Here is a 21,012-nt window from a genome sequence, read left to right as displayed (position 1 = left end):
TAGGGAACCGAAGTAAATAAGAATTGTTATCACTACAAGAAGTAGAAAAGTAACTAATTTCAAAAGGAACCATTAATAACAAAAGTCAATATCTGATGTTGGAAATAGGATTCTTAATAAATTTTATTATTAAATGCGTTATCAAAACATAGTGCATAGCATGAAATTTATGGAAAAGAAAAAGTTAATTGAATCCAATTAACTATATGTATTTGACCCGAGCCGTTAAAAGGTCTTATATCTGCAAATTCATTAGTTAATAAAAGACTCTAGCCGTTTACTTAATAAATCTGCAAATTCATTGTTGAATATTATTTTTTCCATTTTTGAATTATTATTCACTGAATTAGATGTTCAAATTTATATTATAAGAATACTTTATATTACAATGCGCACATAGTAATATACTTAAGATAAGTTATAATAGATTATACATTAAATTTGTATTTTATATCGACATTTTTATAAAATTGACTAAATAGTTTATTATTTTTCGACGATTCCCGTTTAATGAACGGGTAAAAAACTAGTTCCCATATAAGTGAAGTCACTTCTTACTTTTTAAATTCAAAAGACATGAAAAGATATATAACAATTAAAAAATTCAAAATTCTATAAAAAAAAAAAAAAGAATAAGGAGTTAGAAGCATTCTGATTTAACCATTCTAAAAACCCTCTCTGCAATACATATAAATATAGATAGCTTTTACTTTTGGCCAGTCACAAAAAATTTAAAGCCCATTGGCCCGACGCTTCCTGTTATTACGCGTTGTGTAGCGTTTGCTTTGGGCCTGCCTATAGTTGAAATGTGTTTCCCCATTTGTTGCATTTCTAAACTTCAAACACGTAAAAGTTACATATAATCATAATAATTGCAAAAATTGGGTATAATCATAGTTGGAATTTTCAAAATTGGATACGTAAATAGCAGCTTTTTTTTTAAAAAAAAATTTTTCTAGCGGGGGAAGGATGGCATTTGAGAAGTGAGGAGAGGTCAAGGGAATTAAAATCCAGAACCTGTATGTTCTAGAGTTTCAACTTTAACCATTAGACCAACGCCTTTTCGATAATAGCAGTTTTTCTTAATTTTTGTCAGAATTTTAGAAACCTTTTCTAAAATGACATGAATCTTTAGAACAAAAAAACAGATAGCTTGAGCTTTCAGATTTACTAGTATCAAGAAAAGGTATCTTTTTGCTTATAACATTGGTCTTACTCCTTTTTTTTTTTTTTCCCTCTGTTTTCATGCACAAAACAAGTCAATATTAGGGAACTAAAAAGTGAAAACGTGTGTTATATGATGTCCTATAACACTAGTAATTGATAGCACCATCTCACCTAATATATATAATACGCTATGATCTTGAGCGAATACCCATTGCAAAAAGTCTCTTTTCCACAGGACCACAACAGAGAGGGACGTCCATCAAACGTTGTTCAATTTGTCTACTTACAACGTATGTTAAACATCATCCTGAAAGCACATTTAGGGATGAGAACATTTCTGCATGAGAAATAGAAGCCATACAACCTTAGTAGAGGTCATTTGATTTGACTACCCTTGTTCACTTCTATCTACTTTTTTTCCTGCGACCAAGTAAGACAGATGCACCTCTGATTTCACCGTCTTTATTTGCATTCACCAAATAACAATAAGGTCAATAAATCGAAATGACATTTGAAGAAAAAAAACACCAACTACTCAAATTTTAGATAACCAAGTAGTCATCTGAAGTCAATGACTTCCTTCCTATCTCAAAATCTTTCAAAAAGCTTTTAACAACAAACTACATCTGACACTACATGATCCCTGCATTGCAATATGACAATTATGTTCTTAGTAAAACAAAGTCTTCTATTTTGGATCGCTTTCAGTAAGAAGACGGTAGACATATACTAGAAGAATTCATTGACCGGTTCAATGATAACACTTTTAATAATTCAATTGTATAGTCCCTTCAACAAGAGAGAAGAAAGACTTAATAGAACATGCAACTCAAGCTTCCACAGTGCCAGAGTGGGAAGGTCATGCCGGGAGATGGCTCAGAATGGCTGTTGGTATGTATCATTCCTTGTCGGTAACGAATTTCCTTACATGCTTTGATACTGCTATCATGGAACTAGTGGAAAGGTTTCCATTTCTCGAGGTTTTATAAGCTTTTGGATGTTAAAATTCTACTACAGTTGAATTAGATTATAGACTTCCTTGTAAGTTCTTACAGGTCTACTTCTAACAGCTTGTCTTTGATTGCTTGAATTTTGTACCCATCTAATTTAGTCATTATATTTCACCAGAAACTCAAACTGGTCAATCTGATTAAAGAAATCACAAGTAAAGATGTTGGTAGCTAGCTACCAATATTGGTAGAAATCTGATTTAAGTACAGTTTATGCAGGCTGTAGCATTTCTAGAAAACAGTAGGTGCAAACCAGCTGTTAGGGAATTGAATAACAGGCAACAGTGGTGTGTAATGCTAACAATAGCTGACCATCCTTCTCCATGCTGCTTAAACAAGAGGAACTCTGTTATGCTTACACACTGAAGCAAGGGTAGATAGGTTTCTATCAGTTATGCAATTTTTCTTTCTTTTCGATTTTAGAGGGGGAGGAAGAAGCTTAATTATGAATGTACTCTATGCAATGCCTTCTATCAATTCCTTGAACATCTAGTGCCAATCTCAAGTACAGATCTCAGTTGAATCTGTCCTTACTGTACCTGAATTCAGCATTAGCAAAACCCTTACCCTTGATGTTCAATAAATTTGTCTATTTGATTAAGAACTAAAGCTCAAATGATCTTTCTACTATACAGAATACGATACGGAGAGACTAGATTGATTATACTTTTCATTCCCTAACTATCTTATGTTTCTGTAGAAAAAGCAGAATAAATGGACTTATACTTGCCTCAAATGAGATGTTTCTGCATTTTTAAGTTCCGAGTCCTATTTCATATGCTATTTGAGTTCAATACTAAAATACGAAACGCACAATCCTGTGACTTTAACAGGAAACGATTCTGCTATGCATTAGTTCTTAAATGTCGAAGCTAATTGTTGCATTAGCCAGCTAAAACAATTCCATATTTTTCCAGCTTCAGGAGGGGGGAAAAGTGCACATTGAAGTGGCTGAATCATTGTTGGCTTCTATTTCAGAAATAATAGAAGCGGTGGTGTGCATAGGTATAGAACAGGATGCTTTCATGCATTTTGGATCCTATCTTTATCGGGCTTCTGCTGTCATAATGGAGTTAAAAATGGATAGCAATATTCCAACAAACACAATAGAGATACTGAAGTCTCTGTCTAGAAGAATTGATTTGGCCAAAGACCTCACTAACAAATGCCAACAATTGGCACAAAAATTTCACAGTGCAGGCGTAAGTACTATTGTGGAAGAGCTAGAACATGTCATTCAAAGTATGGGGGAAGACCTTAGTTTGATACCACAATCAACAAAAGGAGAAAGAAACTATACAGAAATTGCTACTAGTTCTCTTTCTAAAGAAATGAAAAATGCTAAATTTGTAGTTACTGGAAATCAAGGTTCAAAGCATGGAGAGCTTGACAGACGAGAACAGCTGGCTTTGGAGGATATGTCGAATAAGGAGTCAATAGAAAGTGAAAAAGATCTGTATTCTATTGATATTGAAGATTCCATGAGTACATCCAATCTCTCTGTGAACAATAGCATTGGAACCACAAATAGCAGAAATCTCACAAACTGCGACAGCTGGAGTGGTGTATCTTTGGTACGCTTGCCAGACATGGCTCAGTACCTGGAGCCTCTGTATGAAACTTTCTTTTGCCCTCTGACAAACAAGATCATGGATGATCCAGTAACCATAGAAAGTGGAGTTACATATGAAAGGAAAGCTATAAGTGAGTGGTTTAGTAAATTTGAGATCCCTGAGGAAATTTCCTGCCCAAAGTCGGGGCAGAGGCTGAGAAGCAAAACTTTGAACCCCAATGTTGCCTTGAAAGGAACCATAGATGAATGGAAGGAAAGAAATGAAGCAGCAAGGATGAAGGTTGCTCGGGCAGCTTTGTCATTGGCAAGTAGTGAGAACATGATACTCGAAGCACTGGATGATCTGCATGCAATGTGCCAAAACAATCAGTACAAGAGCGTGCAAATTCGGAGTATAGGGATCATTCCATTGCTTGCCAACTTTTTGGATTATAAAAGTAGAGATGTAAGATGTGCAACCATACAGCTATTGAATCAACTAGCCAAGGTTGATGATGATGGCAAGGTGATCTTCTCTTCTCCTTTAACATGGAATATTTCCTTCATTTTGTCTGTGTAGCTTCAGGGTGAATTTGTGTTACTATGATGCTTCTACTCATTTATTAAAACCAGAGTTCAATTAACTTAATGGAAAAACAAATCTGATCCTCCTAGCAATAAGAAATGATAGATCAGGACAAAGTTCAGTTGCTTAGAGTAGATTCAAAAGGTCCATATAATTTTAGATCTCAAAATAAAATAAGGAACTCTTTTAAGGGTAGTGTTCTATTGCTGTCTCCAAACGTTAGAGCATCTTTTATCCAGTACTCCTCTTCATTCTTTTATTTGCACAGGATTTGCATTTTTATCCTACATGCACATAGTTATTAGAACATAATAATCTCTTGCATTTCCATTCCACCAAATATGCTGTTACCCATCCAATTGTCTGAAGAACTTTGGAGGGGAGGATAAAAAATGTTCGAGAAGAACTATGTGCATTGTCAAAACAAATTGTAGCAGTAATGTGTTTGCCGGCTATTTTATGTGCAGGAAACTGTTTCCAAGGTGGTTGATATTTCAAAGCTAATAAAGATGCTTTCAAGTAATAACCAGCCTATTAGGCATGCATCCGCCACACTTTTGCTTGAGCTTTCCAAATGCCAGTTTTTCTGTATCAAAATTGCCAAGATTTCTGGAGGCATCCTGATGTTGATAACAACAACGTACAGGCAATCCACAGATGAATACACTTCAGTAACAGCTCAAGAAATCTTAAAGAATCTGGAAAAATCACCAGATAACATTAAACTCATGGCAGAAAACGGGTACTGGGGACCACTGTTAAACCATCTTACTGAAGGTAACATCCAAAATATTCTGGAGAATTCGTTGCTATCTTACTTCCAAAAACATTATCATCTGGCAAAGGAAGACTAATATAAGATACTAAAATGTTCTTGAACCTGTATCCCCATACGTGAGTTTAGGTAGCGTAAGCAACAAAGTTGGGAAACAATTATCAATATACAATATTATAGTAGATCAAGTCATTCAATACTCCTGGTTTCTGCAACACATAAAACCTGGCTTAGCCACAACTATCCATGTTCGTTGGGCGCTAGACATGATTCTTTTTGTCTGCCTCCACAATATCCATATCTTTCTGGCCTGAAGCTACTGAATTTCCAGCTCCTTTCTTCCCAAACTCCAATTCCCATCAATTGGTGGCTATGTGCAAGTCTTGTTAAGGGGAGCCACGGCCATTATTTTGTACGCCATAAAATATCCATTACGCATGCGAACTAAACTGTGCAAAGTTTAAACCAACAGGTAGTGTAGAGATGAAAATAGAGATGGCATGCTACCTTGGTGAAAATTGTCCTGGTCCAGACAGCAAAGTTTATGTCACTGAGACGGCTTCTTCAGCTTTGATCAACATGGTACGCAGTGGCAGTTCTCTCAGCAGAAGTGCAGCCTTTAAAGCCTTGAGACAAATTACTTGCTACCAACCTGATCATGCAATACTTTTGGAGGCAGGGATTGTGCAAATCATGGTTGAAGAGATGTTTGCAAGAACAATTCATGATGAACCAGTAAACTCAAAGAATGAGGCTGCGGCAATACTTGCAAATATATTTGAGTCCGGAGTAGAGCTGGAGAATCTCCAAGTAAATGTCCATGGCCACACAATGGCTTCAGATTACATTATCCATAACATCATCTTGTGGATAAAAAACTCAACCCCAGAAGATTTCAGCATCAATCTCATCAGGATCCTGTTATGCCTCATGAAGTTCCCCAAAGCATCTGCTACCATTGTTTCTGTGGTCAAAGGAACGGAAGCTAGTTACAATCTGACTGAGCTTATAAACAACCCGAATGAAGAACTTGGGATTGTATCAATCAAACTGCTCATGATCCTCGCATCATTTATGGGGCACACTCTATCAGACAGACTATGCAAAACCAAGGGCCAACCAGAGAGCTTAATAGCAAATCCAACCGAAGTTGGTCTTATCACTGAGAAGCATGCGGTATCAGCAAATTTCCTAGCTAAGCTTCCCCATCAAAACATAACACTCAACCTAGCTTTGCTCAATAAAAACGCAGTCCCAAAAATCATTGAAAGCATCACTTGGATACAAAGGACAGGCACAAGGGCAAGCAGATATGCAAGCACTTATCTTGAAGGCCTTGTGGGCACGCTTGTGAGATTTACAACTACATTGTATGATTATCGAGTACTATCTTTAGTGAGAGACTACAACTTCACATCACTCTTTACTGAACTGATCATGAAGACATCCAGCGATGAAGTTCAGAAGTTGTCAGCTTTTGGGCTCAAGAATCTGTCAGAGCAATCAGTCATTCTTTCAAAACCACCCAAGATCAAGAAAAACAGGTACAGGAAAGCTTTCATGTTGATCAAGCTTTTCTCATGCAGCTCATTTAAGGACGAAAGGATCCCGCTTTGCCCAGTTCATAGAGGAGCTTGTTCTTCACAAGACACCTTTTGCCTGATTGATGCTAATGCAATTGACAGACTCTTGTCCTGCTTAGACCATGACAATGTGGAGGTGGTTCAGGCTGCCGTTTTAGCACTATGTACACTGTTGGATGACAAGGTTGATGTGGACAAGAGTGTGAAAATCTTATCTGATATGCATGCCATCAAGCATGTCCTAAATATTGTGAAGGAGCACAAAGAAGAAGGCCTATTGCAAAAATCATTTTGGATGATAGATAGGTTCCTCTTGAAAGGTGGGATTGAAACAATTTCTGATATATCGGAGGACAGATTGTTTCCTACAACACTAATCAGTGCATTCCACCATGGGGATGAGCGCACAAGGGAAATGGCTGAGAAAATCTTGAGGCATTTCAATAAAATGCCTACTATTTCCGCCAATTTTACCATGTAAAAATTTCTTATTAGCTCAAATGGCTTAAATAATTCATGTTGACACAAAAATGTGAATTTGTTTCCTTCAGCATGCTAAGTTACGAAAATTATGCATGCCTTTTAGGAATAACGGAGTTTTAACTTAGCAGGATTTCGAGAACCTAGAAGCCAAAGTAAAGACTAGAGGTTTATATTTTGACATATGCAAGCCGTACAGGAGTATTGGAAACAGCAATGGTAATAAAATTCCACATAAAATATTATAGTTAAGAGGGGTTAATTGCATACAAAATAAATACGTACGTAAGAAAAGCTATTACATAAGCTGGCTTGTTACTTCTGAAGGAACCACCATCTGATATTGCGGTCTTCCGTCATCAAAACCTCCTTGTCCATAATATTCTTCCTGCCAATTTCATACAAAGCTCAGTACTCCTGTTTTCTTGGTTTCTTTCTCCTGGCTAATGCTGTGTAAGACTAGTCAATCGAACATCTTCCTTCACCCATGATGGAGTGTTTGTTTGGCAAGAATTTTGCTGTGTATATGGCTTTTATGTTGTTTTTAAATTTATGTGACGGCTAAATTAGCTTTTGAATGTCTTAAACAAACAATTTTTGTATGACAAGAAACTAATAACCTACACCTTTCGTTACAACTGACAAGTCCAGATGCTAATTCTCAAGAATCATGGCGTTTGAATAATTATGCAGTAATGCAGGACAAAAGTTTTACTATCAAGGTATAATAAGAATGTATTTTGCACGTCTCTGATACTGGTGGTATACTATATCTTGTTTAAATTATTCTATATGAGTTATGTCTTAGTCATAAGGTCGATGGGAGGATGTAATTGAAACGTCTCGAGTTGAAATCCTTCCACTTACATTTAAAAAAAAAAAAACAGTAATAAGGGCGGCGATGCATACGTTGAGGCAGTATCTTGTATAGACTTTAAAACAACAGTTGCATGCGACCCACAACTACTGGTCACATCAGCCAACGCCAAGTCCCAAAATAGGTACATTTGGAGGCAGCTACTAAGATGCCGGCCGGCATGATTACACAACTAACCCGTTCTGGAATGTAAAACGAGATAGGTTCCCATTAAGTTAGTAGTACTGACAAAAACCAAGTTGTAAAGGAGATCTTGCTTTTTCTCCAGATGGCATTCCAGATTGAAGCTTTCAGCTGGCATAGGACGGCAGTTGTTTACTTATTGACACAGGATATCAGATCGCTACAAAAATAGAAGAAACCATTAACTTGATCAAGAATGAATTTTCCTATGCAAAGGATGTTTTTGCTCAATCTCCCTTGCATTTTCAATCTAACCTATTGCACTGGAATCTCTACAAAAATGATAGCCTTACCATATTAAAGTGTTGATATTCAAAGCCATAATACGTATTGTTTGGTGGTCTTCAAATTTGCATGGTTTTACTGCTCGTATGGACAAATTTGCGGGCTTTTCAAACAAAACAAACGAATAGCCACCTCGACGAAATATAACATCAGATTCAACTGACATTTAAAATGAGAGTGCAAGGGGAGGGGGGCAGGTATGAGTCATATGGTATTTTCCCTTTTCATATCTGAATAAACCGGTAGTTTTAACTCAGTCGACAATCTATCATTAGCTTGGAAAAAGGAACATATTGTTGACTAGTGAATACAATAATATGTGTGCTGTCTGGAACTTAATCTTCCGGTTGAAAATATGCAGGCAGACAGCCCAAAACTTTTTCATCAACATCATGCAACGAATTAAACAAGAAAAGTGAACGAAATTTGGGATCTTCTGATGAAAATGTTTCTAGAGTAGACTTTGTCAAACAAAAAAAAACAAAAAAAAAATTCGTGTCACTGTCAAGCTTCAGCAATTTAGGCAGCCAAGGTCTCTTTTGTCTACCATGTAAGTTGAGGACATTCAAGTTTGCAGGAAAAAATCAAACTCCTCTCAACTATTCTCTCCTTATCTCCATCTTTTCCTTTGCTCTCAAACATTGCGTGCATAATTGCTGCATAAGAGTCTGCTTCACGAGGGCCAAGAAGATGGGCTCTTTCTCAATGGAGGACTTTGTTGGAAATGGAGCCCTAAAGGCAATTACCTCAAAGCTGATGGAGGATGGTTGGGATGATGTACCGACTTTGAAGCTCATGAATGCAGAAGATATGAATTCCTTAAACATGACTCAAGAGCAGAAGGTTGGCATACTATCAAATCATCTCTGTTTCATAATCTAGTTCAGACTGTTCAGTAGAAGTTTTCCTTAAGAATGACTTATCAAGTCCTTAACTGCACCATCTTCGAAAAGAGTTTCCAATAATGTTTTTGCAAACAAGGGAATTGTACTTGATGTCTCTTTGATTTCCAGATTTGCCAAAACAGTAATGTCAGACATTTTTCCATGCTGTCATCTACTAACACCCAGTTTTGTCAGAAAACTCACCACTAGACGTTCTGTTATAATTTCTTTTCTTTTTTCCAAATTAATCTACTCTTCTGTTTTTGTTAAAGAAATAATAATTTTTTTCCTCATATCTAAAGATCATTATCTTGTCCTACTGAAGGATGCACTTGAAATCAGATCGTACCTGCATGATCGTGCACTAATGCAATATGCTGATCACATGGAGGCCTCTAGGAAATGCCTTCCTGAGCTTCTAAACTTGAGCATGGGAGATCTTTCAACTCATTTTGGAATGAAAAGAGGTCACGTTGTTCGTTTTATGGACAGAATGACTCCACGTGCCGTAGATCCTTTGTCAGCATCAGCGTATCTCACACCAAGGAAACTTACCTCTGAGCCTCTCAGAAATAACAGTATTTACAAGACACGGCCTTCGTCCATCAACTCAAGAGGAGGTCCAAGCATGACAAGATCAAGTGTAAAACCCAGTGTAGCTTATGATATTTCTATTGAGCAGTCCATGGCAGATTTTAAGATCAAAGATGGACATGTTTTTAAAGGTATTGTAGCTTCACTGCCTGCTGAACCAAGAGCATGTGGATGTGTACAGCCTCCACCTGTTGTTGACAATGTTGCTCCACTATCAGCAATTGAGAATGTTTCAGTTCAGAAACTTACCCCAGAATATAAGGTTGGAATGGAGCGTCTGGTGAAAAGCAAGACACCTCCCATGAAGGCTTCAGAACTCTGGCGTGATAAACCAGCAATTCTCCTCTGCCTCCGGCGCCCAGGGTAAGCCTTAATGCAATTTGTGTTCGATCATCATCATCATATTTTGTGTATATCTGCCCAGGTTATGCATTTCTCAATTCAAATTGCTTCAAGGTCTAAAAGCTTTTTGTACCTAGTACAAACAAAAATGCACAAAAAGTTAATTATTTTTAACACCGATACAAAACCTTGAAAAATAAGTATCAGAATTCTCAAAATATGGTATTTGCACAGATTGAAGATATTGCATGAGAGCTTATTAACATATTTAGTCTAACGTGGTATTAAGCAGAAGGCAACTTATACATCCTGTGTTTCCAGGTAGGTACTTATTCAAACACTGCAGATATTGGACAGATTTGGCATTTGATTTTCTTTTACATCATTAAAAAATCACGCATAACAGTATTTTTCTCTGTAAATGGGGGCAAAAAACAAAACAGGTGCATCATGTGCAGAGCTGAAGCTCATCAACTTTATTCTAGAAAACCCATCTTTGATGCAATCGGGGTTCAGTTGTTTGCAGTTATTCACGAGCACATAGAACCAGAGGTATTCTACTAGTCACCTTTGACATATTCTCGTGTCTTCTCACACAACTTAAACTATTACTTTGATTGTTATAGGTAAAAGACTTCTGGCCCCGTTATTGGGGTGGTGGTGTGGTCTATGATAGAGGAATGGCATTCTTTAAAGCACTGGGCGGAGGAAAGCTTCTAAAAGATAAATTTATATCAGGGTTCCTCTTAAATCCTCAAGCTATTGCAAATTATAAGAAAGCCAAGGCTACAGGGTTGGAGCATAACTTCAAGGGGGAAGGTGAGATAAAAGGTGGCCTCTTCATAGTTGGCAGAGGAAAGACTGGCATTGCTTATCAGTTCATTGAGAGAAACTTCGGAGACTGGGCACCACTACCTGAAGTCCTTGATATCTGCAACCAATTGCAGGTATTTATTTTAGGCTTCCTTAAACTTGTGCTTTTCTACTGTGAAATTCTCATCCTAAAGAGCTCTTCTTTACACATGCAGAATCAGCAAAATCAATCGGAGTCTGTCAAATTATCACAAAAGGACTAAATTAGTATATTACAAAATCTGTAAACAGGTGTAATTTGTGCATTTCTACTGTCATATTCTAGTTCTGGATATTGTTTCTCAGCTATTTAATTCACAACATCATGAACATTCTTTCCTTGCGCAAGAATTTATTGCATCATCTTTACCCCCATTCGAATACTAACTCTTTTTCCAAAAGTAAAAAATTCGAACAGACAAGACAATTCATGCAACAAAACTAACCACATTGAGTAGTGTACTAACAAACAAGAGTGTGAAGTTTCCTTGCTTTTTTACTGTAACTAGGAAGGCAAAATAAAACTTGTAAACAATTGCTGTCATCTTTTGATCCATTAATACTGGAAAATGATCTTCCACTGGATGATCCATCTGGAAAAGAAGTACATTCTTTCATGATCCAGTGAAAACTTCAGCTGAAGCTGGATATATCTCTCACCATCTATAGCAAAGAATGTCTTTTCCATTCCAAAGCAATAGATGATCTATCCCAATGTCAAAGAAGCAGAAACAGAAAAGAAAAAATGAGACATCTGAAGCATGTTAGGGATTTAAAATCATTATGAATCAGATGCTGTTTCTGCAATATAAACATCGAAATTGTCAACAATCCAGTTGTAATGTCACCTGATGTGCATTTTCTTATTGATGGATATCTTTCCGGAATGTTTCAAGCAAAATTTACGTATCATTTGAGAGAAAGAGGAAAAAGTACTTTTACCTCGTGGAAAAAGATTCTGATAGGAAGATTTCCCAAGCCACCCCTCATTCAAAAGATGGAGAAACATCTTAGCTAAGCACCCTCACAAACCAAATTATTGTCTGTCTTTTATGTAATATATGATGGAATGGTTTCTTCACAGAATGCACTCTTTTCACAAGATTAAAAACCAGCTCGATTGGCATAGGAGCAACTTTTTCATATTCATTCCATACCATGCCTTACTTTTATGACCCTTCCCAAGTTGCAGTACCATCAGCAAGAGTTTCAAGCATTACAAAATCCATCACCAGAAATCCCCACAAGAACATTTCCCATCCTTAAACAAATGGTAGCGTACAGCATCTCTAACAAGGATTTCCCTCTGGGTTATCTTGGAAATAATTTTAGTTGCATTGTGGCAGTCACCACATACTCGGAGGTTTTTCACCACTCTAATGGGTAAGGCAGGAGGGACAAAAAGCAAACCAAAAGCAATAGCAAGCCTCTCACTATGGTGGTTCAGACTTTTTATTTTTTCTGACTCCTCAATATCATGAAGTACTGAACTCACGTCTGGAATATATCCCTCATCTATCATTTTGAGATTCAACTTTTCCAGTTCATTGTATATTTGATCTGAAAATGGACTGGACTTGTCATCGGCAGAGAAAATATGCACCTTGTTCTTGTATTTAATCCAACTAAACCCTGGCTCCTTTTTGACACCCTTATCTCGCATTCTTCTTCTTAATTGAGCAACCTCACCCCATAGTCCTCTAGACGCATACATACTTGAGAGCAAAACATAGCTAGCAGGGTTTTCCGGGTCTAGTTCCTGAAGATATTTTGCAGCCCATTTCCCAATTTCTATGTTACCACGAGATCTGCAAGAGCTCAGCAATGTAGCCCAGCCAATTGCATCAGGTTTGCAAGGCATCTTCTGTATAAAATCTTTAGCTTCTTCTAACTTCCCAGCACGGCTAAGTAGATCTATCATGCAAGTATAGTGATCAACCATTGGCTTTATTCCATATTCCTCAACCATTAATTGAAAATAGTGATGCCCTTCTTTTACCAATCCTGCTCTGCTGCAGGCTGAAAGAATGCCAATGAAAGTAACACTGTCTGGTTGTAGTCCGCTGGCCAACATTTTCTCAAATATATCCACTGTTTCATTGGCTTTTCCAAATTGGGCATAACCTGATACTAGTGCAGTCCAAGAAACTTCATCCTTAATCTTCATTTCATTAAACATCTGATGAGAATCTCCTATACTTCCGCACTTACCATAGAGTGTTACAAGTGCATTAGCAACAGTGGTAAAGGAAATTAAACCTGAAACTTGTGCTTGAGCATGAAACTGGCCTCCCTCTTCCAAGCTAGCTAGGTTCCCACAGGAGCTAATTACGCTTCCTAATGTATATTCATCTGGCTCTATCCCAATTCTCTGCATCTCACAAAAGATCTGAATGGCTTCCTCACTGTACCCATTCTGGCCAAACCCCACAACCATTGCAGTCCAAGAGACAATATTTTTGTATGGCATGCTCTTAAAAACTGTCTCTGCAGAAGTAATGCTTCTACACTTTGAGTACATGTCAACAAGAGCACTGCCGACAAAAACATTATCAACATGATTGGTTTTAACTGCAAAAGCGTGAATCTGTTTACCTTCTTTTAGTGCTATAAGACCTCCACAAGCAGTGAGAATGCTCCCCAAAGTAAACTGATCAACAGCCAATCCTTCCAACATCATATTTTGGAAAAAATCAATTGCATCTATCTCAAGACAATTTTGTGTTAGCCCTGTAATCATTGTGGTCCATGAAATCGAATCTTTTTCAGTCATATGACTAAACAAATGCCCTGCCTCTTCCACCATCCCACACCTCAAAAAACCCATAATCATCGTGTTATGTATGACCAGATTCCTTTCAGGTAACTCATCAAAAACCTGTTTTGCATGACATATCAACCCTGACTTTGCATACATATCTACTAAAGGACTCCCCACGAACACATAAGACATAAAACCACATTTCGTGATTTGCCCGTGAACTTGCCTACCCAATTCAATCCACCCTTTGTTCAACGACAATATAAGCATCTTAGAGAATGTAATCCTATTCAAACTCCCCAACCCATCTCTTATCATCAACTTATAAGCCTTTAAAGCCTCATTAGACATCCCTCTGGACGCATATCCTGAAATAATCAAATTCCAAGAAACACCATCTTTTTTTGGCATCAATTTGAACACTTCTTCCATTTTTGAAAGATTCCCTGACTTTGAATAAGCTGAAAGAATGGTGTTCCATGAGAAAAGATTTGGTTTTGGAATTTTATCGAACACATTGCGTGCATACACTACGTTGTGGAGCTTTATGTAGCTGTTTATAAGGTTGTTTAGCAAAAAGGTTTCTGGGTTTTCGAGGGTTTTGATTATGATGCAGTGGAGCTTCTTAGCTTGGATTAAATTTGTGTTTTCACAGCAGTTTTTGAGTATTGAACAACAGTAACTGGAAATACCAGACATAGAGGCAAGAAGGTTGGTTTTTGGCGGGAATTGCATGTTATAGTTGGGTTGACTGGTGTTAGATCACGTGGGATGTCACGTGCGATTGCCAGCGAACATGAAAGGAATTGAGGAGAATAATGGCTGGGAAAATTTTTACGTGTTGAAGTTGATGAATACCGTTTTATATTTCATGACAGTGGAACAACGATTAGGGCATATTGTCCAAGGTTTTTTTAATTCTTTTTTCATTGTCTCAGATTGTTTTTCTTTTAAAATCATTTCCATTGATATTTCCTTAGCAATTAGATTAATGGAGACAGCAAAGAATTGTTTTTGAAGGCTTTGAGTATCCTGTTGGTTATCAGAAAACAGAATTTAATAAGCAAAAAAGAGAATTTAATAAGCAAAAAAGAGAGGGAAGAAATTTAATAAGCAAAACTCAGTCATTCATTTCCATTTCCATTTCCATTCAGAGAGAGAGATGGGACAGGGACGATTGCTGTCCAAAAAGATTGACGCCATAATTTGATCGAATATATGGTTCAAATCATATCTTGTACATTAATTTTAACATTATATGTGAAGTCCGCAAATTTTTGTTCTATACTCACAATATGTTAAAGATGAATTACATCCGGAACAAATAAAATTACATCCTATGAAATTAAACAAAATTTGTCCAAACAATAATTTTTCTGATGAACATTTCCTGGCCCCGGTCCTCCTCCATCCGGCATCCCGAAGTGCTGGACGTCTTTTTCAGTATACAGACATCTGCAGAATCACTTTTTTATGTATGAAAGCTTGTACCCATCGTGGCTTTCATAAAAATCAGAGCTGCTGGCTGCTGCTGAATGGTATGGACTTCTTATCAGTAATCTATAGCAGTTTTCCTATTGAGTGACATCCTCAAAATCTTTCTTATCTTTTGTAGTAAATATAGAGACCCCAGCAAGCATACTGTACCTAGTCATCTTATGACTCTGATGACATGACTGTCATATGCAAAAAGCAACCTTCTTTGGATAGCCATTTTTCCCCCAAAAAAATTTTAGCCAGAGCTAGACCAGTGTTTTACCAACTTGACAAGCTCAACAGCAGATAACTGGACTTAGATTGTCAATCTTAAAAATCAGTTGAAGTTTTGTTTGTCAGATTTCCCACTTTCATGCTGCAGAGCATCAACGACGAAATTAATAAGGTAACACTGAAAAAAGAAATAGATGGCAAAGGTTCCATCTCAACCAACAAACCATATTTCCAATTATTGTTTTGTAATTTAGAATGGAAAAATAAATAAATAAATAAATAAAACAAGAAGAACGAGCACAAATAGAATCACATCACACTGTTTTAAAACCAAAAGAAATGTACTAGTATCGTTTTCATTGGCAACAGGTCAGCAACACAGAATGCTTCCCACTTCTTCCAGCTAGAATTGAAAATTAAAGCATAGTTTCAACTAATATCTTCTTAAGCGCCCAGAATTGATTACAAGGCTTACAACCATCCCCTGTTCCTCTTGCAATGTCCAAAAATTTACGTTCTACGGTCCAAAACCCCTCCTCTTCATCGCGCTATTATCAAATATCATTGGCTTTTCCTCAGCCATGTGGGAGAAGATTCAAGATTCGATGTGCTGTATTTTGTAATAGATAATTTACCAAGTAGGACCGTACAAGAACAAAATCACTGAGCTTTTAAGATGCTTCAATAGTGGTAGTAGAGCTTCAGCCAAAGATACAACTTGGTCCATCTACTTGGGGAAGGCTTTTGTATGGCAAAAGGTGAAACTGTACTTTCTCAAACCTTTGACTGAATGGTTAATCTTGGTATGCAGAGATATCCTCATTCATCGACCTCTTTAAAAAATTATCAGAATGTACCAATTACAAACTTAAGAAACACGATCAGAGTTCAGCTTTCATGTGGCCTGGCGCCAGAGACCCTACAATTGCAGAAGTTAATTCTTTGATCAGTTTAGCATCCTTGTACTGCTTTAGATTTTTTTTTTTTTTTTTTTTTTTTTTTTTTTTTTTTTTTTAAGTGAGATCAGGAGATCCAATACCACTTATATCTTCGCTGCTGAGAGGAACACTTGAATTTAAGCCCATTTGGACTATATTATGAAGCTCATCTTCCCACACATTAGGTACCTATAAATGATTGTGAGTATAGATACAGGGTACAAAGAATGCAGGCACAGTCTATGCCTTTTTCCCACTCGGAAGAAATAAGTTTCCGCTGTTCCAGAGTATTTTATCAGTAAAACCTAGTCTACCCCGATACATCAAAAGAAGAGAAGACAAGCAAAATGCAAAATCAAAGCTTTATGATAACAGGGCTTACATGAGATGAAGGTTCCTTCAAGTTTCCACTCACGGTGGTCAGAGGTGAATTGATGGATCTTCGAAGCACATCTGAAGGGCTCCCCAGGCCATGAAGACCTGCTTGGACCATTCCTTGCTGTGATTGATGCAGCTGAGGATATGCCATACTCATATCAGGTGGAAAAGTCAGTGATGAAGGACCAGCTCGGGTTTGAAGGACCTTTGGTCAAGGTAATGGATATGTATGAATCAGAAATCATGCCAATTTAGACAAGAAGTTTTGCAATCAATATGTCATGTTTGCATAATGATGTTTTTCTTACATCTTTTGCGAGGAGCCCTTCAATGTTAAAATCTAACCTTGGGTTTACTGTTGCAAGCTTCATTGACAGGAACTGAATAAAAAGAGAAGAAAATACAATCAGACACATAATACCTCAACATGTAGAAGAAAAATAAAATCTGAAATGGGCATGGGCACTAACAACTATTCTACACCACATCATATCCTCAATGACCGTGTAAAAGGTAGTATTTAACATCAACTATGTCAAAGTGACCCAAAATCTTTCACCTTTGTGGAACGATTGAGAGAGCCATTTCACTAATTAGTGCTCTAAAAAGATGCAGGAAAGAAATCTTATGGAGCAATTAAAGCATGTCCAAGAGAACTTTAAACAATTGTGACTATATAGAACGCATATAAGGTAGAAAAAAAAACACACATTCACAAACACATAAAATGTGGGAAACAGTAGGTGAAAAATGCAATCTTTAAATCCTCTAACCTCAACTTGACGTTGTAGAGATTGGACGTAGTTAATGATCTCATCCAGCATAACAGCTTTTCCAGTAACCTGAAAATCAACCAATATTGAGTAACAAACAAAGCATAATCCGCAGAGTTGTAAATACAACATAGGAACATATGAAATTCTTTGAACAGCACCAACCTTGCTGCAGCCAGGGACAAGATCCTGAAGAAACTTCATCCTTTCACTGATCTTCTCCCTCCTTACCTACAAGTGAAATCTTTAGTTCAACTCAAGAATGGAGATGCTGAGGCTCTCATTGTATAAGGGCATGCAAATATTGAATTGATCAATAAAACATGCAAAATTCACATGAAGTCTTACTCTCTCCGCAAGACTATGGCTGTTTGTGGCCTGGCCTCTTCTTGCTCTGACATGAATGTATTCTTCTTTAGGTGAACCTGAGGCTTGAGGTCCCTGTTTACCGTTTTTTCCACCAGGCTTGCTGGAGGTTGGATTCTGGTCTCCCTTCTTCTGAACTTCAGTACCATCATTTGGAACTTCAGCAGCTTGTTGTGAAGATCCCTTTTTTTGGTTGTGTTCAGAATCCTGTCCAAACAAGAATATTATCACGAGGAAGCAAAATTGGCGTGAATGCATACTGCAAATGCTACATATGCAATTATAGTGCTACAATTCATTGACTGCCAAAAACAGTAAATTTAATCCTACCTGACCACATCTTTTCCTCTTCTTTGATCCAATTCCCTTAGGAGTAGACTCTCCATCTGCTGCATCCAATTCTTCTTGACCACCTCGGCCACTAAATTCAGCTTCATCAGAATCATTGCCAGAAGCACCGACACCTCCTTTAGCTTCATCGTGAGACCTCACTAAGCTCTCACTCTTCTTCTCATTCTTGAGAGGGATTCCCTCAGAGGGCCCACACTCAGTAGGAAAAGAAACATGTTTGGAACTTTCAGTCATGTTCATCTCATTTTTTGGGGGCTGCATTTCAGATGTTGGATTCAGCCCATTTCCCATCAAAGCCTCTTGAGATCCTAGCATTGATGCCAGCCCCCCAGCATATGGATTCATTGAATCAGATGCATTGAAGGGATTAATTAATTCACTAAAATTTCCACCACTGAAGCACGAATATCTCGCTGCTCTTTCAATGAAACCTGAATCAGCAGGAAAATGAGCCAAAGTCTGAGGAAGATACCCAGGTGCACCTGGTAGAAACATGCCCCCTTTCAACATTGCATTAGGTGGAGTCCATCCCATTCCCATACCAACTAAACTATCAAGACCAGCTCTCAGAGGTCCCAAACCACCTGCTCTATTCCCCAAAGCATTTGAAGTACTAGTATTATGTTGAACATTGTTGTCATTGAAACCTAAATTTTGTGCACTCAATGACTGTTCCCACATAGTAGGACACAATGAATCAATTACTGCAGCATTGGAGCTAGAAGGTTGCTCCAGATTGCCTGAAGAAATCAATCCCATGGATGCATTGGACAGGGAATTACCACTTAATTGCCATTCTGAAGGCATATTCGAGGATTGGTAGTTCAGAAGATCTTCATTCCTCTTCTCTGGTCCAATATTATCCTTTTCAGCCATATCCATTATGCTTGAAGAACTTCCAAACTTGGCAAATAACAATCCGTTGCAGTTAGTTTTCTTTCAAGAATCGGATAGGACTAGCAAGATTTGATTTTTACAAAACTACCCTAAAAATTCCAACTTTGTTCACTTTCTTCAACAAAAAGACCTATCATAAGCAAAGAGTGAAACAAAAAAAAATTACATTAACCTTTTAAACTAGCTCAACAACTAGATAAAAATTTCAACTAACCATGGTAAAAAATAGGAGAGTACTACTAAATTTAGACAGAGAAATAGGTACATACTAAACCTGTCCAAATAGCTGAAATGAAGCAAACAAAAATGATCCCAAATGCACACTTACATTTATTACCAATGAGTTAGAGTTAAACAAAACGATATGTTTGGAAAGAGTCCGTGCAACAAAAAAGTATATTAAAGAACGGCATATAGAAGAACATCGGTTTTTCCAAAGCAACCACTGAATTTCCAGAAGTCCCTATAAATTTGCACTAAAGAAACTCCTGGATATCCAAAACAAGAAAGGAAGAAAAGCCCAGCTCAGTAGAAAGCTAAAAAAAGTGAGCAGAAGCAATTAATTGCGCAGAGACATTGATTTTGGCACAATGAATACTCATTCAACCACTGCAGAAACCCTAGTCAGAAGTAAACAGAGCTCTGAAACAGAGAAAGACCCAACTAAAAGGTGTGAGAAAAGAAAGATACCCAATTTCAGATTCTGAGCTGCTGATACTTTTGGTAATACGCTCTGCATACCTTAATCTTGAACTGCTGACTTTTTCCTTTATTTTGTAAAAAAAATTTCTACTTTCTTGAAATTTAGTACTTAAAGTTCTGGGATTCTGAGGACTCTGCTGTTCAAACTTTTGAACAACAAAGATGATAGTTACAGGATGGGTGGAAAGGAGAGAGAAAAATGTGTAAGAAGTAAGTATAATGATCAGATTGAGGAGTCAAGGAACGGAAGGAGAGAGAAAAAGAAGAAATTTGGTAATTGAATTGAAGGAAGTGAAAAGGAAAGAAAGATTGGGAGCAAAGGTCCTGCATTTATACCCACGCCTGCATCAAAAAAAGTGCTCTTGATGATTAACCACCGCCACTGCCACTGTTAAAAAATTGCCACAAGTAAATTAAACAATCAGAATTTTGATTATGGGGCAGCTAAAAATTAGTCTTTACCTCAAATGGCTTTTCTCCAAAGTAATACAACGTTGCAAATTTTAAATGTTATTTCAGCAAATGCACAAAAGAAGAAGGGGGAAAAAAAAAACCAAATTTGCATTTTGAGAAGTCAAATGCTGGAGTTAAATGCTAGCCAAGGTCACGTACCTTTTATTCTTGTTACATGTACGAGTTTGGTCCTTATTACTAAAGGATCCGGGCAAGCATATGAACGTACTAGTTTTGATGGTCCCCTAGTATGAAAAGGAGAAGAAATAGCAGCTATCTTTTCTTTATGCATTAATGGATACTGAGACTGGATCTTTTCTTTCTCAAGTACTCCTTAAATTTCATCTAAAGTAAAAGAAGGAATGGAGTACTTGAAATTTTTCTGGTGAGTGCTAATATCATTTTTCATGTACGATGATTATGATTCTGGGATAAAGCCTACCTTAGCTTTCCTTAGATGCAACAATTTTCTTTGCAATTTCGTACGTGTTTGCTTTTAGTATTAAAAATTTT

The 21,012-nt window shown here is 37.2% G+C and overlaps 4 protein-coding genes across 12 annotated transcripts; 2 read left to right on the top strand and 2 right to left on the bottom strand.

Annotated features, from left to right (window-relative positions):
- Nucleotides 1–1,553: 1,553 nt before the first annotated feature.
- LOC140016905 (putative U-box domain-containing protein 42) lies at nucleotides 1,554–7,265 on the top strand. Its single transcript, XM_072071059.1, has 4 exons — nucleotides 1,554–2,058; nucleotides 3,095–4,255; nucleotides 4,783–5,092; nucleotides 5,563–7,265. Exons 1-4 carry the CDS (start codon nucleotides 1,990–1,992, stop codon nucleotides 7,152–7,154), a joined length of 3,132 nt encoding a protein of 1,043 aa, XP_071927160.1. The 5' UTR covers nucleotides 1,554–1,989; the 3' UTR covers nucleotides 7,155–7,265.
- A 1,649-nt stretch (nucleotides 7,266–8,914) lies between these two features.
- LOC113716987 (putative pentatricopeptide repeat-containing protein At1g68930) lies at nucleotides 8,915–15,058 on the bottom strand. 3 transcript variants are annotated; one of them, XM_072071060.1, is made up of 3 exons: nucleotides 12,113–15,058; nucleotides 11,234–11,368; nucleotides 8,915–10,451 (listed from the first exon to the last, which is right to left on the bottom strand). In XM_072071060.1, exon 1 carries the CDS (start codon nucleotides 14,664–14,666, stop codon nucleotides 12,399–12,401), a length of 2,268 nt encoding a protein of 755 aa, XP_071927161.1. In that variant the 5' UTR covers nucleotides 14,667–15,058; the 3' UTR covers nucleotides 8,915–10,451; nucleotides 11,234–11,368; nucleotides 12,113–12,398. The 3 variants fall into 3 exon arrangements, with proteins under 3 accessions (XP_071927161.1, XP_071927162.1, XP_027097396.2); XM_072071061.1 differs by lacking the exon at nucleotides 11,234–11,368 and having other exon boundaries at nucleotides 8,915–9,554; nucleotides 9,732–10,451; XM_027241595.2 differs by lacking the exon at nucleotides 11,234–11,368.
- On the top strand, nucleotides 9,189–11,509 carry LOC113716988 (uncharacterized). Of its 2 annotated transcripts, XM_072071068.1 has the most exons (5): nucleotides 9,189–9,341; nucleotides 9,708–10,339; nucleotides 10,762–10,870; nucleotides 10,945–11,265; nucleotides 11,347–11,509. In XM_072071068.1, exons 1-5 carry the CDS (start codon nucleotides 9,189–9,191, stop codon nucleotides 11,392–11,394), a joined length of 1,263 nt encoding a protein of 420 aa, XP_071927169.1. In that variant the 3' UTR covers nucleotides 11,395–11,509. The 2 variants fall into 2 exon arrangements, with proteins under 2 accessions (XP_071927169.1, XP_027097399.1); XM_027241598.2 differs by lacking the exon at nucleotides 9,189–9,341 and having other exon boundaries at nucleotides 9,528–10,339.
- A 92-nt stretch (nucleotides 15,059–15,150) lies between the features above and the next one.
- On the bottom strand, nucleotides 15,151–20,357 carry LOC113717398 (transcription factor bHLH49). 6 transcript variants are annotated; one of them, XM_072071062.1, is made up of 9 exons: nucleotides 20,035–20,357; nucleotides 18,427–19,474; nucleotides 18,079–18,303; nucleotides 17,896–17,961; nucleotides 17,731–17,799; nucleotides 17,266–17,337; nucleotides 16,962–17,162; nucleotides 16,681–16,768; nucleotides 15,938–16,560 (listed from the first exon to the last, which is right to left on the bottom strand). In XM_072071062.1, exons 2-9 carry the CDS (start codon nucleotides 19,327–19,329, stop codon nucleotides 16,523–16,525), a joined length of 1,662 nt encoding a protein of 553 aa, XP_071927163.1. In that variant the 5' UTR covers nucleotides 19,330–19,474; nucleotides 20,035–20,357; the 3' UTR covers nucleotides 15,938–16,522. The 6 variants fall into 6 exon arrangements, with proteins under 6 accessions (XP_071927165.1, XP_071927166.1, XP_071927163.1 ...); XM_072071063.1 differs by having other exon boundaries at nucleotides 18,427–19,350; XM_072071064.1 differs by lacking the exons at nucleotides 15,938–16,560; nucleotides 16,681–16,768 and adding an exon at nucleotides 15,151–15,459.
- Nucleotides 20,358–21,012: the final 655 nt, after the last annotated feature.

Source organism: Coffea arabica, chromosome 11c (assembly GCF_036785885.1).
Source record: "Coffea arabica cultivar ET-39 chromosome 11c, Coffea Arabica ET-39 HiFi, whole genome shotgun sequence".
Lineage (NCBI taxonomy): Eukaryota > Viridiplantae > Streptophyta > Magnoliopsida > Gentianales > Rubiaceae > Coffea > Coffea arabica.
The sequence above is the reverse complement of the archived record's forward strand: the minus strand, read 5'-3'. Positions and strand labels throughout refer to the sequence as shown.